This window comes from Antechinus flavipes, chromosome 2 (assembly GCF_016432865.1).
Source record: "Antechinus flavipes isolate AdamAnt ecotype Samford, QLD, Australia chromosome 2, AdamAnt_v2, whole genome shotgun sequence".
NCBI classification, from domain to species: Eukaryota; Metazoa; Chordata; class Mammalia; order Dasyuromorphia; family Dasyuridae; genus Antechinus; species Antechinus flavipes.
This window is the reverse complement of record NC_067399.1, coordinates 523,464,148-523,479,992: the sequence shown is the minus strand read 5'-3', so window position 1 is coordinate 523,479,992 and position 15,845 is coordinate 523,464,148. Positions and strand designations below refer to the sequence as shown.

At 31.8% G+C, this 15,845-nt stretch overlaps 1 protein-coding gene across 2 annotated transcripts in view; it reads left to right on the top strand.

Moving 5' to 3' along the window:
- DMXL2 (Dmx like 2) overlaps window positions 1–15,845 on the top strand; it is a 154,817-nt gene that overhangs the window by 64,289 nt on the left and 74,683 nt on the right. For both annotated transcript variants that reach the window (XM_051980656.1, XM_051980658.1), the window contains exons 9-14: window positions 7,053–7,227; window positions 9,433–9,669; window positions 10,055–10,326; window positions 13,040–13,721; window positions 14,200–14,321; window positions 15,585–15,674. In XM_051980656.1, coding sequence (XP_051836616.1) covers window positions 7,053–7,227; window positions 9,433–9,669; window positions 10,055–10,326; window positions 13,040–13,721; window positions 14,200–14,321; window positions 15,585–15,674 — 1,578 coding nt within the window. The remainder of the gene's footprint in view (window positions 1–7,052; window positions 7,228–9,432; window positions 9,670–10,054; window positions 10,327–13,039; window positions 13,722–14,199; window positions 14,322–15,584; window positions 15,675–15,845) is intronic.

Sequence of the window (15,845 nt, the reverse complement as noted above, 5' to 3'; positions counted from 1 at the left end):
CTTCTTTAGTATTTCTTTGGGATATAAGCCCAATAGAAACACTGCTGGATCAAAGGGTATGCACAATTTGGTAACTTTTTGGGCATAATTCCAGATTGCTCTCCAGAATGGTTGGATTCGTTCACAACTCCACCAACAATGCATCAGTGTCCCCGTTTTCCTGCATCCCCTCCAACATTCATCATTATTTTTTCCTGTCATCTTAGCCAATCTGACAGGTGTGTAGTGGTATCTCAGAGTTGTCTTAATTTGCATTTCTCTGATAATAATGATTTGGAACACTCTTTCATATGAGTGGTAATAGTTTCAATTTCATCCTCTGAAAATTGTCTGTTCATATCCTTTGACCATTTATCAATTGGAGAATGGCTTGATTTCTTATAAATTTGAGTCAGTTCTCTATATATTTTGGAAATGAGGCCTTTATCAGAACCTTTAACTGTGAAGATGTTTTCCCAGTTTGTTGCTTCCCTTCTAATCTTGTTTGCATTAGTTTTGTTTGTACAAAGGCTTTTTAATTTGATGTAATCAAAATTTTCTATTTTGTGATCAGTAATGGTCTCTAGTTCATCTTTGGTCACAAATTTCTTTCTCCTCCACAAGTCTGAGAGAGAAACTGTCCTGTGTTCCTCTAATTTATTTATAATCTCGTTCTTTATGCCTAGGTCATGGACCCATTTTGATCTTATCTTGGTATATGGTGTTAAGTGTGGGTCCATGCCTAATTTCTGCCATACTAATTTCCAATTATCCCAGCAGTTTTTATCAAATAATGAATTCTTATCCCAGAAGTTAGGGTCTTTGGGTTTGTCAAACACTAGATTGCTATAGTTGACTATTCTGTCTTGTGAACCTAACCTTTTCCACTGATCCACTAATCTATTTCTTAGCCAATACCAAATGGTTTTGGTGACTGCTGCTTTATAATATAATTTTAGATCAGGTACAGCTAGGCCACCTTCATTTGATTTTTTTTTTCATTAATTCCCTTGAGATTCTCGACTTTTTATTGTTCCATATGAATTTTGTTGTTATTTTTTCTAGATCATTAAAATATTTTCTTGGAAGTCTGATGGGTATAGCACTAAATAAATAGATTAGTTTAGGGAGTATTGTCATCTTTATTATGTTCACTCGGCCGATCCAAGAGCACTTAATATTTTTCCAATTATTTAAGTCTGACTTTATTTGTGTGGAGACTTTTTTATAATTTTGCTCATACAATTCCCGACTTTCCTTTGGTAGATAGATTCCCAAATACTTTATGTATCAACAGTTATTCTGAATGGAATTTCTCTTTGTATCTCTTGCTGTTGGGTTTTGTTGGAGATGTATAAAAATGCTGAGGATTTATGGGGATTTATTATGTAGTCAGCTACTTTGCTAAAATTATGAATTTTTTCTAATAGCTTTTTAGTAGAATCTCTGGGGTTCTCTAGGTATACCATCATATGATAGGGAATTTTGAAAAAAAAAATCAATTGATTGAGTAGTTAAGATCAGTGTTATAAATTTATAAATGATATTTTTTTGGGGGGGGGAATAGAAAGGGCCCAATTTCTTTGATAAGATGAAATTCCTAATTGTGTCTGTATTCAAGGAAGAACTAGGATAGAGAGAAACATATTGTTTAGGAAATATGATAACAGGTTATGACCAATTTGAATGCTTACTTATGAACTGATAGGGAATTTTGAAAAAAAAATCAATTGATTGAGTAGTTAAGATCAGTGTTATAAATTTATAAATGATATTTTTTTGGGGGGGAATAGAAAGGGCCCAATTTCTTTGATAAGATGAGATTCCTAATTGTGTCTGTATTCAAGGAAGAACTAGGATAGAGAGAAACATATTATTTAGGAAAATATGATAAGAATGTAATCAGATAAAGTTTTAAATATCACATTAGTGTTAAATTCTAGGCCCTCAGGTTCATTTTGTTTTCAGCAATCTCTAACATAAGTATTATGTCTTAAGGGATACAAGCAGCTATTTCCCCAGATCCCAAGTAACTAGTAATATGTCTGTTTTTCTTGAGCTCCTCTGATAATTGTCATATTTGCTTTTTTGTCATCTTTGCCCATCTGGTGTTTGTGAGGTAAAATACTTAGGGTTGTTTCAATTTGCATTTTATTGATTATTATTAATTTGGAATATTTTTTAATATGACTTTTGATAGTTTGGGTTTCTCACTGAAAACTGCCCTTTTTTGTCCCTTGGATTTTTATTTGGGAATAATTTTTTTTTTTTTTTTTTTTTACTATGTTTGAATCAGTTTCATATCTTGGTTCTGCAATCTTCTCTGTTTCTTGTTTGGTTATGAACTCTTCCTTTATATATGATTCTAATAGATAATTTCTTCATTGCTTATTCAATTTCTTATGCTATCTTTTATATCCAAGTTATATATTCATTTGAAATTTATCTGGATTTATGGTGTGAGTAATTGATCTATGCCTAGTTTTGCCACACTGCTTTTCAGTTTTCCCAATAGTTTTTTGCCGAATGGTAAATCTTGGACTTGGATCTTTGGATTTTTATCAAATACCATTTTCTTTTTCTTCAGTATGCTGTTTACTAATGTGTTACACTGATCAACTTTCTCCTTCCTCTCTTCCTTTCTCTGTCTCTCCTTTCTCCCCCTTTTCTTCTCCTTTTTCCTTTTTTCCCCACTCATCTTCCTTCTTTCTCGCCCTTAGGGATTCAAATAAGGCTCATTTAATCACTTTATCTTATATCAGGTATTTTAATTATCCAATTTTTTCTGTTAATCGGGACATTAAAATTTTTCTGTATGTGTTCATTTCATCTTTTATTAGCATATAATTTCTCCTTTTTTTTCATTTTAATGTGAACAGTTTAGTTTTTCTCTTAAAAAAAATACTCAGTAGCTATTTTATTAGTTTCTTTTCTACCAAAAATATCTTCTGTAGTTATTTATTTTCTCTCTATTTTTTTCTTTCATTTAAAAAATTAACTTTGATTTTTCAGAATTTTTACTTTGATGCTTGGTTTGGAGCGTTGATTTGTGGCTTTTAAAATTTTTCCACTTGCATGTTCAGTTTATTGATTTGTTTTTTTCTTTTGTTGTGTGATATAAAATTTAGCTGCATCCCTTATTTTTTACATATCATTTCATTATTGTCATTTTCTTTGAAGAAATTCTGTGTTCTTTCTATAATTTTTTTGTTTCACCAAATTTATTTCATCTCCAATGAAGTAATTATTTCTCATAAGGTCCTTGAATATAATTTTTGTTGTGTTGTGGTCAAAAAAGGATCTACTTAGTATATCTACTTTTCTTCATTTGTTTGTAAGGTTTTATGTCTCAATACATGATCAATTTTTATAATGATATTATCTTTCTATTACTTTAGATTTTCCTTTCTAAATGGGTCATTGAATTGGTCGTTTAAGATGTGCCAAAGAAAACCCAAAAGGTCACCCATTTTGGATTAAAGAAACTTATTTATCAAGGAAAGATACCATTAATTTCATAAAAATTTGTATGTTTTTCTTTCTTTCATTATTTTGAGGAATATGTGCTTCCTGAAATGAAACAATTACATGCTTACTTTTTTCCTTTTTAATTTATTCAGAAAAAGAAAGTTCCTAGTGTTTTTAGAAGCTGAGTCATATGTTCAATAGCAGAAGCTTTTTTTTTCTCTACACATTTGTAAGATGCCTAAGCATTTCTCTGTTTTGTCTCCAATGGAAAGAGATTGCTAATTAAAAAAAATTGACTTTGATTTTTAATTGTTACATAAAAATAGCATATTGTTCTAGAGGATTCATCTAAATTGTATGAGATTGAATGCTGTCGCAGACAAATTACTAAAAAATGTTGTGTGGGAATGTATTGTTATTCTTCATGACATTGTCTTATATAATGCTCACTGGGCACTATAATCTGTTGTCATTCGAAGGATCCTATAATGGTGGTTCATCAAACTCCCAGTTTATTTTAGGGTTTTTCATGTATAATGACTGTCAAAATGATACAAATAACATGCTTCTTTCTCTTAGGATTGGAAATTTCACTTTGAAACATTGAAAACTCAATGCTTATCTGTGAAGGTAGTACCTTCATATAATTGATTTGAAAATGAAAAATATATTCATATCATTCATTATTTTAAAAGTATTTTTAATAAGTTTGTCTCCAGTTACTAAAGATTTCTTTCTCCCTTACTAATGTTCTCTCTTCCTACCTTCTTTCCACTGGAAGGAAAAACAAAAAGAAAGCCTATGTAATAAATCATAAAAATAGCAAAACCAATGCCCATATTTTTCACATTCAGTATGCCATTCATTCTTTAAGATTATAGGTTTACTGTTTAAGATAGTCAAACTGTATTGTTTTTATTGACAAATGGCATAACTTGTATTAAATTTGATAGTATGTATTGGTTCCTATATGAGGCAATTAGATGTTAGTAGATAGTATTGGTCCTAGAGTCAGGAGGATTTGAGTTCAGATATGATCTGAGACACCAACTGTCTTTTCTGTGTGATCTTTTGCAAGTCACTTAATCTTGTTTGCCACAATTCTTCATCTATAAACTGAGCTGCAAAAGGAGGCAAACTCCCTCAATATCTTTCCCAAGAAAACCCCAAATGGAGTCAAGAAGATTTGGACACAATCAACAGAACAACATTGGGTTTAACAATTGTGTTTTCTAGGCTGGCTCCAGGAATATGTGATTACTTTGGGAAATGATTCTGTATTCCAATATATGAGACTTTCCAAGTGCTCTTATTTAAAGTAGAAAAGCTTTTCAGTTATCTTATGGGTGATATCCTCAACACTGCCTCATTCCTTACATTTTTTATTATCTGCTTTCTCTGTTCTCAAGTGTTTTGATGGAGAAATTTATTGTTTTAATTTCCATTGTGTTTTGTTTCCTACAGAAGATTGTTCACTTATAGTTTCCTGTTGAATATTTTGTTTTTAGGATGGTTTTTCAAAATAGAACTGTCATTATTAGTTCTCTTTCTAGCTTGTGATATAAATATAGGCCTAACATATCTTGGTCAATACCTATTGAACCATAAGCTTCTCTGGGTTCATATTCTATTCTTAGAGGGTACTTGTTTTAGTAGGTATATTGTCTTTTTTTTTTTTAATATTAAGGATAATTTTATTTTTTTAAAAATAAGAAACAGAACAAACACTTTTCATAGTCCTAGGTAATAGTTGAATTCATCTACAACACATGATAAGGGTATTTACAAAAGATAAAGTGAATAGTTTCCTTATTAAAAATTTAAAAGTTTTTTTTTTTTTTTTAACCAAAAATATCTCATCTAGGATAAGAAGGGAGTTAGTCAAAAAGGAGGAAATCAATCTTATTTCTAAGGTAATAGTGTGTCAAAAGATTGAATATAAAATCATTTTTGATGTATTGTTCAGTTTTGCTATAGTTGATTGTACATTATTCCTTCTTTTATGATGAATGACTGGGAAGAGGTAAAAGGGAAGGTTAAGAAGTATAGGAGAAATTTTAGGTTTTATTAAAATAAAAGATTAAAAATTTAAAAACTAAAAGGATATTTTAAATAATAGGATGGTTAAAAAGAATAACAAATAATAGCATTTTAGAACACATTAAGATTTGCAAAGTATTTTTTTAAACATTTTTTATTATAGTTTTTTATATATAAAACATATGCATGGGTAATTTTTCAACACTGACCCTTGCAAAAACTTCTGTTTCAACTTTTTCCCGCCTTTCTTCCACCCTCTCCCAGTAGGTGTATTGTCTTAAAAAATAAATGAGTAATAGGATATGTTTTTCTTTAGGATTTTCAGGGTTGTTTTTTCATCTTTCATTCCATTTCTTTGAAATATACTTGTTGGGGCTATGCAGTGTAGTGAATAAAAGTATTAAGCTTGAAACCAGGTTGATTTCCATTCAAATGTGACTTCAGACACTTAATTTCTGTGATACTGAACAAGTCACTTTAGTTCTATGTACTCAGTTTCTTCATCTGTAAAATGGGGGTGATAATAGTATCTACAAAGCTGGGCACAGGATGTGGCATATGGTAGGAACCTTATTTAGTATTTCTTGATTGATTGATTTTTCTCTCTAAAACATTCCTCCTTGAGTAACATTCTTCTATGTGTTGTCTTATCTTGTTAGAATGTGAGCTTCTAGAGAACAGGGACTGTCTTACTTCTGGTTTGGATACCCAGTATGGTTAGCATAATAGTAAATTCGTAATAATTCTTTTTTTATTCATTCATTCAATAAATGTTTCTTTTGATAGTTGACTAATTTTTTCATTCAATAAATGTTTCTTTTGATAGTTGACTTTTTTTCCCTATCCTGTTCAGTAGATACATATTTCATGTTATATTCATTATTCAGTTAAATGCAGTAAACATTTACTAATTATTTGCTTACCAAATGCAAGGCATTCTGATTAGGTAATAAGTTTTACTCTAGAGTTATATTTAGAATTTTTTTTTTTTATGTTACTAATGTTCTGAGGGATGTTGTTGAGCATAATTCTGTATGATTGAACTCAATGAAGTCTTATGCTCCTTCTCTACTCATAACTTCAGTAATTTTGTTGCCCAATAAAACTGAATATCTGCTCAATTGTCCACATTGCAGATAATCTTTGCCTTTGTGGATGACTGCCAAGAATCATCCGAGAACACTGACATGAAGAAAGCCCCTTTTTCCTTATAGTGAGACTCAGAAGACATTTCCTTATTTCCTTGTTGATCTCATAGAGCTCACATGCTACAGATATTATGGTGCTCTTAATTTTTATATAAAAGAGATTTGTGAAAAATTCAGTTAGCATTTGCCTTGTACCTAGCATTGAGGAGACTTTGTTAGAAGCTTGGAAAATAAAGCCTTTGTTGTTCTGAACTTATAGAGAATTTTTACTGTCAGAGCTCTGGTGGCGGTTCCAAGTTTTGATTAGAAAAACTGAGAATTGCAAGAATAAACTAAAGAGAAAGCTAAAAAATGTATGTATCTGACTTTTCCGGATTACCTAACAGTAATTTTTTTTTTTTTTTGAAACTATTTCAGACCATTCATCATTTGAAAAATTTAAGGAAAGGTCAGAGAAGATCTTCTGTTCTTGTGACTCACACTGAATTAATGCCTGACCAGATGGGAACCCATGAAGTTCAAAGACATATTTCCCATCATGCTAATGCACTGTGTCACTTTCATATTGCAGCAAGTATCAACCCTATCACAGGTAAAAAGTGACATCATATCTTTTATATACATTGGCATAATAGCTTTCTTTTAAAACAGTACTGTATAGGATATGGCACATTTTGCATTTCTGCTTCTGGTTTTTGTGTTGCCTCTTAAAGATAATTTGAAGTTGAAGTTCATCTAATTTAAGATTGATGCATATTATCTTAGGGTTTTATTTCTTAAATTAGTATGGTATACTGGGAAGCTCAGGTAAATCCTCAGGATGCTGTGGTTTTTAGAGCTTCAGCTTTCCACATGGCACTGGTTGACTGATAAAACTACTTTTTTAATACTTTTATTGCTTTTCATTTTTCTTGCTTCCTTTTCTTTATTGTTACAATTTTTCATCTAGTATCATAATGATGAGAGTGGTAGTATTGCTTTTTCCCTAGAACCTATATTAAACCTATATTTAAATTTTATTTTATTTGGTTATTATCTCTTTATTTCTTTTATATTCCTCTAAGAATTCACCTTCCTTCCCCTTGGTTTTTTATTTTTTAAAAATATTTTTAAATATTTCACTTTATTGAAGAAATTTGGATAAAACAGACTTCTTCCTACTTTGATATATGTCTTTTTTTAGGGGGAGGAGCAGCCTAAATCATCATGGTGACTGTGGTGGAGATTCCAATTTCAGGCCTAATTGTAGTGATAGAGAAACTTTCTTGGGTGTTAGATGAAAGTCTTGAGAAATTGTGGGGAAGTCAATGCTATTAGAAAGGCAAGAGTTTAATCTTATCTCCTCACTGAATGGAAGGGTAGCTTGGCAAAGAAAGGGCTTTCTTAAAAGAAAGGCTTCTAAAGCTTTAGGAGTGTTGCCAGCCCTTCTGACAGATTTGTGGCCCAGGAACCTTCATCACAGTTGCTGGAGTTTTGTACCCAACAGTATTCCAGGATTCATTAACAGTCCCTTTCAATTTGTCCATCTAACTATAATTCAATAAGTCCCTTACCCAGAATCAGCAACATAATGTTTTGGAAGTAATGTCAGCATTTATTAAGAATATTTAACATTGAATACATACATATGTAAACATACATATGTTAGATGTAGTAGAAAGGTAATAATTACTAATATTTGTACATCTTCAAAACTATTTTTGTGTTGATATAACAATCCTGTGATAAGGGTTCAATTACTATCTCCATTTTACAGACAAGGAAACTGAAGCTGATAGCCGCTAAGTGACTTCCTATTAAGTACCGAGGTTCTTTCCACCCAAGTCCAACATTCTTCACTGAGCCATTTGCTGCCTCATGAGTCTGGAGCCCTTTCCCCTTCTCTCCCTGCTCCATATACTTTGTGGTTATCACCCTCAAATACCCTGCCCATTTTTACTAAACTGAAGTACTCAGTAGAGAGTGGCTTGAAAATGGATTTGGTTTTAGTATAGTGTGTCTAATTTTTCAGAAGGAATTTGAAGATGGTTGTTGTGAGGATGTTTTCATTATGAATAGTACTTGTATTGTGCCTAGCTTTGCATGTCATGGCATCACTGACCCTGATGTCATGGTCCTCTTTGAAAAGGAAGCCTGGAAAATGAGGCTTATGTTGTTCCGAACCTTCTGAAAACTTTATCTGTAAAGGCCTGGTTGTTGGTGTTTTACCAAATATTGTTTTATTCTTATTGTCTTAGAAATGTTAACATGACCTATGAGTCAGAACTTGGACGTATATTTGTTCCAGGTAACTGGATGTTTTATTGGTATTTGGTAAAATGCTGCTCTGCCTGTCTTTTATGTACTTCTAAAACCTAGAAACCTCTTGCTGGTGAGATTGGTGACTTTAAGAAAAAATAAATATTTAGTGTGCAACCTGAGATTAACTAAATTAACTTTAAAATGCATACACACACACACACACACACACACACACACACACACACACAGAGTGTGAGCCTTTTCAGATAATCCATTACAATTAATTCAAAGGAGAAAATTTGCTTTTCGTTGGAAAGTTTATATTTTCTTTGAAATTTACTATTTAATGTGTGACTTAGATGATTAATTTTCAAAGTTATGCTTATCATTATATTAAATGAAGTCCTGTATCACTAGTTTAAATAACAACCAACTTATAGTAATTATTTACTCAACTTATCTTTATAATTCACAGTTCTTTCTTGTTTAGATATGGGGCATTCATATTTTTAAAAAAAATGAAATGTATATTTAAATCTCATATTTATTTTCACAGATATTCCATCAGTTCTAGCTGGAACTGCATTTAACTTTGATGAAGGAAATGGGGGATTTGTGGTTCATTGGCTAAACAACAAAGAGTTCCATTTTACATCCTCTACTGAAATATTTATGCAGCAGTTAAGAAGGCTTTCTGATTTGCAAGTAGAACATGAAAATGATTATGGAGATAGAGATGAGGAGGAACTGCAAGAAGAGAGAGAGAGGGGCTTACATATGAAGCTAGATCATGGTTGGTATCCTTTGTTCTAATTTTTTTTGGTAGTATTAAAGTTGCTTGTAGTTTATATTGCATGAAAATGCTAAATGAATAAAAAATGTATACTTGGAAATAAGTGAATTTTAATTCTCTTAAAATTACTTTAGTAATTTTGGAAGTCATGTATTGTCTTGTGAAATGATTACTATTGATGGGATCTTAAGTGAAATAATTAGTGTTAGTGGAAAATAGCCCATTTATCATGCTAAAAGTGTATAAAGAATGGTATTGCTATTTCCTTATTTCCAGATTATAACCGAAGAATATTTGAGATAGTGATCTTTTTTATAGTATAATATTTCCTCTCTGGTTGATATCAGAGTTACATTGTGTACTTTTTTTATTTCTTTGTGTTCAGAATTATCCTTGGATAGAGAATCTGAAACAGGAACAGGATCATCAGAACATGAAGATGGAGAACGAGAGGGAAGTCCTAGAAGTCACACCCGAGCCACTATGCCAATGCCACTTCCAACAGTCTTATTAGATCGGAAAATTGAAATGCTGCTTACTGAATGGAACAGGAATCCAGATATGCTTTTTACAATCCACCCCATTGATGGTACTTTTTTGGTGTGGCATGTAAAATATTTGGATGAATACAACCCAGGAATATTTAGACAAGTTCAGGTATATTTTTCCAAAGAAACAAATATTGTATTTCTTTTAAAAATAATAAATCCCTAAAATTTGTATGAAGTGTTGTTCAGAATTAACAAAATATTTCATTTGTAGCCATTTACTTGTTCTCCAAATTCCATAAACAAGAACATATTATTGTCTTGATTTTCCTGACAACCTAAAGGTACACATTGGCTCACATAAAATAAAACTAGATAAGCCCCAACCATTTCTTCTTCTTCTTTTTGTTTTTACTTTGGAATACTTTTGTGTAAATAATTTTGAAATTGTATAACTGATTGGATGGTAATTTTCAACTCTTCAAATAAAATAAGCCATTCTGAAAACCTCACTCTTGAGAAGCCAGAAAACTGTATATATCTGACACCAGCTTAAGCAGATATTTTCCTTCTTCCTCTAACAAGATTTCAACTAGTTTTTGACTGGATTCATTTGTTTTTGGAAGGTGTAAACTTCATTCTTTTTTACCTTTCAGTGCTTGCTGAGCTGTAAATGGAGATGCTGATAATTTCTGAGTAACTGACAATTTTTGTCAAAGGAATATTGTAAAAGAGCAATTTCGGAACTCATGAAAATAGTAAAATATTTTTATTGTGTTGGCACACAATTTCAACATTGTTAGTAACTTAAGAGGCTATATATAGTCCACCTAGGAAACACCAAGGCTCTGCTATATTTCCAATAAAAGTTTTTTCTGCTTCAACTTGAAACCATTACTGAAGGAGAACCCACCAATTCTGAAAACATCCCCCTTCAGTTTTAGACAGTTTATTTTTCCATTAACTTTAATTTCTGCTTTTTAGAACCTTCTTTACATTGCTTTTGGTGGCAAGCAGAAGCAGTTTAATTCCTCTAGGTACTTAATTTTTTCTTTCATGTCCTTTTAAATCTTAAGGCAGAACATGTCCATTTTCTTTGATTTCTTTGATTCCTTTTGTTAGCATATTTTAGCATATTTTCCCTTTCTTTTAGGATGTGCCGCCTTCTGGATGTGCAGCAACTTGTTTATATTTTATATAAAATCTACCCAGTCAAGAACACAGTTTTCCACATGTAGTCTTAAGTAGGAGAGAGTATGGTGGAACTATTAAATCTTTTGTTCTGGATACTTTGACTCTCTTCAGATCATATCTGAGATGGTATTAAATTTATGAATTGTTATTTTACACTGTTGACTGGGATTAATTGAATAGTTTGCTAAAACCTTCAGATCTTTTTCATAGGAAATGTTGACTGTCACATTCTATCTGCAGATCTTGTGGAGTTAGTTTTTTAAACTCACATGTAGAAACATTTATGCCTGTTTATTAAATTTTGTCTTATTCTTCCCTTTTCCCTCATCTCATTGTTCTGTCTTGCCAGAATCTTTAACTTTCTCAACTAGTGTGTTAAATTGTCTTTCCTAGTTTTGTCTAATACATTTATGACCAACATGCTATTTACATCTTCATTGGGATCATGGATAGAATTTTTGAACAACCCAGAACCAAGAATCATTTCCTAGAGTACTGTGCTAGAATTCTCCCTTCAAATTGATGTCATAGCTTTAATAGTTACTCTTTTGAGTCTTAAGTTTTCAGCCAATTCTGATTCTACATAATGGTACTATCATCCAGCCTATATACTTTCATCTTGTCTGCAAGCTATCATGAAGCATTTTGTTAGCTTCTTGGCCTAGATCTAATCAGATTATACCTCTAGTGTTACTCAGATCTATTACTTTAGTTACTCTGTCTAAAAAGGGAATGAGGTTAGTCTGGCATGATTTTTTTGGGTTAAGTCATGTTGGATTTCAGTGGTCTTTATCACTTACCTTTTTAAGAGTTCACAAACTATCCCTTTAAAAATGTATTTTGGAATTTTGCTTCTAATGGAAGCATTAACAAAGTGCCCACTGTGTGCCAGAAATTGGACTGGACATGTCTCAGTGACACTTCCCATTTGTTAATATTAGAGCATTTTTCCTCTCTATTCTTCATACTTTTGCCATTCTTAAAAATCTTTTAAAGTTTGCTGCCAGTGGTTTAACAATCACATCTTCCATAGTGCTCTAAGATGTAGTTCATCTGGACTTGGTGATTTGAACTTATTGAGGGCAATTATTTATTTTCTATCTCCTTAGTTATCTTGGGTTTCTACTTCTCCTATCACTATTTTTTTTTTTTATTCTGTTCTTCATAGTCAAAAGATCATCCTCTTTAAAATAGAAAGCAGTGTCAAAATAAAGAGTTGAATTGTTCAGATTATTGTCATCCATCCAATAATCATTCTCCTGTCCAACCTGAATATGATGTGTACCTTTGGTGCTACTTTGTGCTGAATTCTTCTCCCCATAAAATAATTCTGTTCTATTTCTTTGGAATGACGTAAATATTTCTAGGACCTAATAAGTTTTTCTCTTAGAATATTTGTTTACCTTATTTGTCATACTTAGTACATTTAAAAAAAAGAATTTGAACCTCTGTTTTTTTATTTCTGGTTCTCCATTTTGATATTGCTTCCTACGATTTATTTCATCGGGTACTCTAGTTCACCCTTTTACCATTATTTTCTGCATTTAAGTATAGTTACCTGAAATTATAGGTTTCATTGTTGGCTCTTTATTGACTTTTGCCTCACATGATCTATTGGTTTATAATGGCTTTGTAATTATTTTTTTAAAAAAGAATTTTATAGCTTGGTTATAATTGTGTTTTTTTAGGTTTCATTTTCTTCTCGGATCCCTGTTGCATTTCCCTCTGGGGATGCCAGTTCTCTCAGCAAAAATATTATGATGTATGCTGCTAAAGATGTGACTAATATCCTGTGGCATCAGGAGAAGAGTACTGATGATGTTCTTGAATCCCAACCAAGCTCCAGACATGAGAGCATGAATGTAAACATCGCAGTTCCTGTAGTAATGATGGTCTCCAAACATGTTGATGGATCTTTAAATCAATGGGCAGTTACTTTTGCTGATAAATCTGCCTTTACTACTGTGCTAACTGTATCTCACAAGTTCAGATACTGTGGTCACCGTTTTCACCTCAATGATCTGGCTTGTCATTCAGTTTTGCCATTATTATTAACATCATCTCATCATAATGCTGTACTGACTCCTGAATCAGATTGTCTTTGGGAATCAGATACAAAACTAAGTAGAGTCATGGATTCTGTAAAGCATATTAAAGGTTCATCTAAAGAACCCCTTAGAAATGCAGCTACTCGTACATTTCATGACCCAAATGCGATCTACAGTGAGCTAATTTTGTGGCGGGTGGACCCAATAGGACCTTTGTCATATACAGGGGGAGTCTCTGAATTGGCACGAATCAACTCTCTCCACACTTCTGCCTTTTCCAATGTAGCTTGGCTTCCAACTCTTATTCCCAGCTACTGTCTAGGTGAGTGCTATTTTAAAATATTTGTGTTTTAAGAGGATTATAACTCAGAAGAGTTACAACTCTATTTTTTGTTTAAAATAGGAATTTCTATGACACTTAAAATTGTACTTAATAATACTTTGAATAAAAGCTCTTTTAATAGTTAAGAAAATGATTTTTTATTTGTTGCTAAGTATGAAAAGGATGTTATACCAATTACACAGATTTCAGGTAGGAAAACTTTAAAAATGTATATATTTTTGACTATTCATTATTTCATTTAGTTTTTTAAAATGTATGTTTCTCATGAATCACTTTATGTTGTCAAGTTATTTTTTTTTATTGTTTTAGAATTGCTTATGTTTGTGTAATATTAATCTAAAATGTGATATGATTATTTGAAAAGAGTTATACAATAATATTTATCCCAGGAATTAAAAAAGAAACTATTTGATAATATACATGTCCTTTTCCCTACCCTCCAAATCCTTCTTTTCAGGTACATACTGCAATTCTGCTAGTGCTTGCTTTGTTGCTTCTGATGGCAAAAAATTGAGATTATATCAAGCTGTTGTAGATGCCAGAAAGTTGCTTGATGAACTTTCAGATCCAGAATCCTCAGTAAGTTTTCATTATTTTGGTGGAGAGGGGCTGGACAGTTGATATGTAGATTCCATATTCATATGTTCTAAAATTCTTCCTTCGTTTGCTCTGTATTTGAATGACTATCTTTTACTTGCTTTGTTCTTTCTAAACACGTGTCAAAATTCATTATCTCGATGTCCATCAAAGGCACCAAGGGACATTTAAAGAAATAATATTCAAATATAACATTTATTCAACATTCATTTCATCTACAGTGTACTGTGCTTCTCGGTGAAGGAAAGGTGAGACAAAATGTCACAGTTCCTTCTTTCAAGATACTTATGCAAAGTAGATATGTAGACTTAAATAAATATCATAGATATTTTAAATACAGGAGGACAGAGGAAATTGGTTCTTTCTCCAGAGTACCATCCATGATTTATGTCTCAGATAGTACTCTTATCATTTTTAAGCTTGTTTTATTTTGTTAAAGATTCACCAAACTGTAATCATGCTTTTTTGTTAGTTCTTCATATTTTAGAAACAATCCTGTGAGATAGGTATTGTTATTCCTATTTTATAGATAAGGAAATTTAAGTCTCTGGTCCTGGTAAAATAATATCCCCAGGGTTATATAGATACCAAGTGTCTTAAAAGTGTCATTTGAACTCAGATCTCAAGGTTCCAAATCAGATTCTTTGAGCTTACATGATAAGCCATTGCTTCTTGTGTTACCACCAAAATCTGCCTTTGTTCATTCCTTGTGACATCCTCTCCATCCCTTTATATAAACAACCCTTTTTGCATGGCTTTTGGATTTGAAACTAGGCAAGCTATACTTTATTAGTAGTTCTGCTCATTCATATATAATTCAGTTCATTTCAACAAACATTTATTTTCTGCCTACTTTGTTCTTTGTCTGCTGTACTAAGTGCAGAGGGGAATACAGTGCTTGGTACATAATAAGCACTTAATAAATGCTTGTTGACTGATAGGAGTGACACAAAAGTTAATATAGGGACCAAGAAGATACCTCTTGCTTTATATGTTAAAACAGTAAAATATAATGCTTATTGCTGATTTATTAAATGATTATTATGAAAAAGACAAATATTTTTTGGTTCTATTAATGAGAATGTTATAAATTGTATTACTGTTACTAAGGGGTAGTGACTTTCTTGCACAATCATCATTATTATTCAGTGAATAGATAGTAAATGCTTATTATGTGTAAGATAATTGGATTATCACTAGCAATAACATAATGATAAACTTTTAATCAATTTCATCTCATTTCAGAAACTTATTGGAGAAGTGTTTAACATTGTGAGCCAGCAGTCTACTGCTCGACCTGGATGCATTATTGAGCTTGATGCAATAACTAACCAAGTAAATAAATGCTAATGAAATGATGGTCTAAATATACTTAAAAATGATTTCTGTAACTATTATTGAGTTTTTACCTGCACAGCAATCTTTTATCCCAAGTCCTGTCAAAGTCTAGTTAACACCATAGTCTATGAATCCATGAGTGATTAAGGAACTTAGGTTGGGACTGTG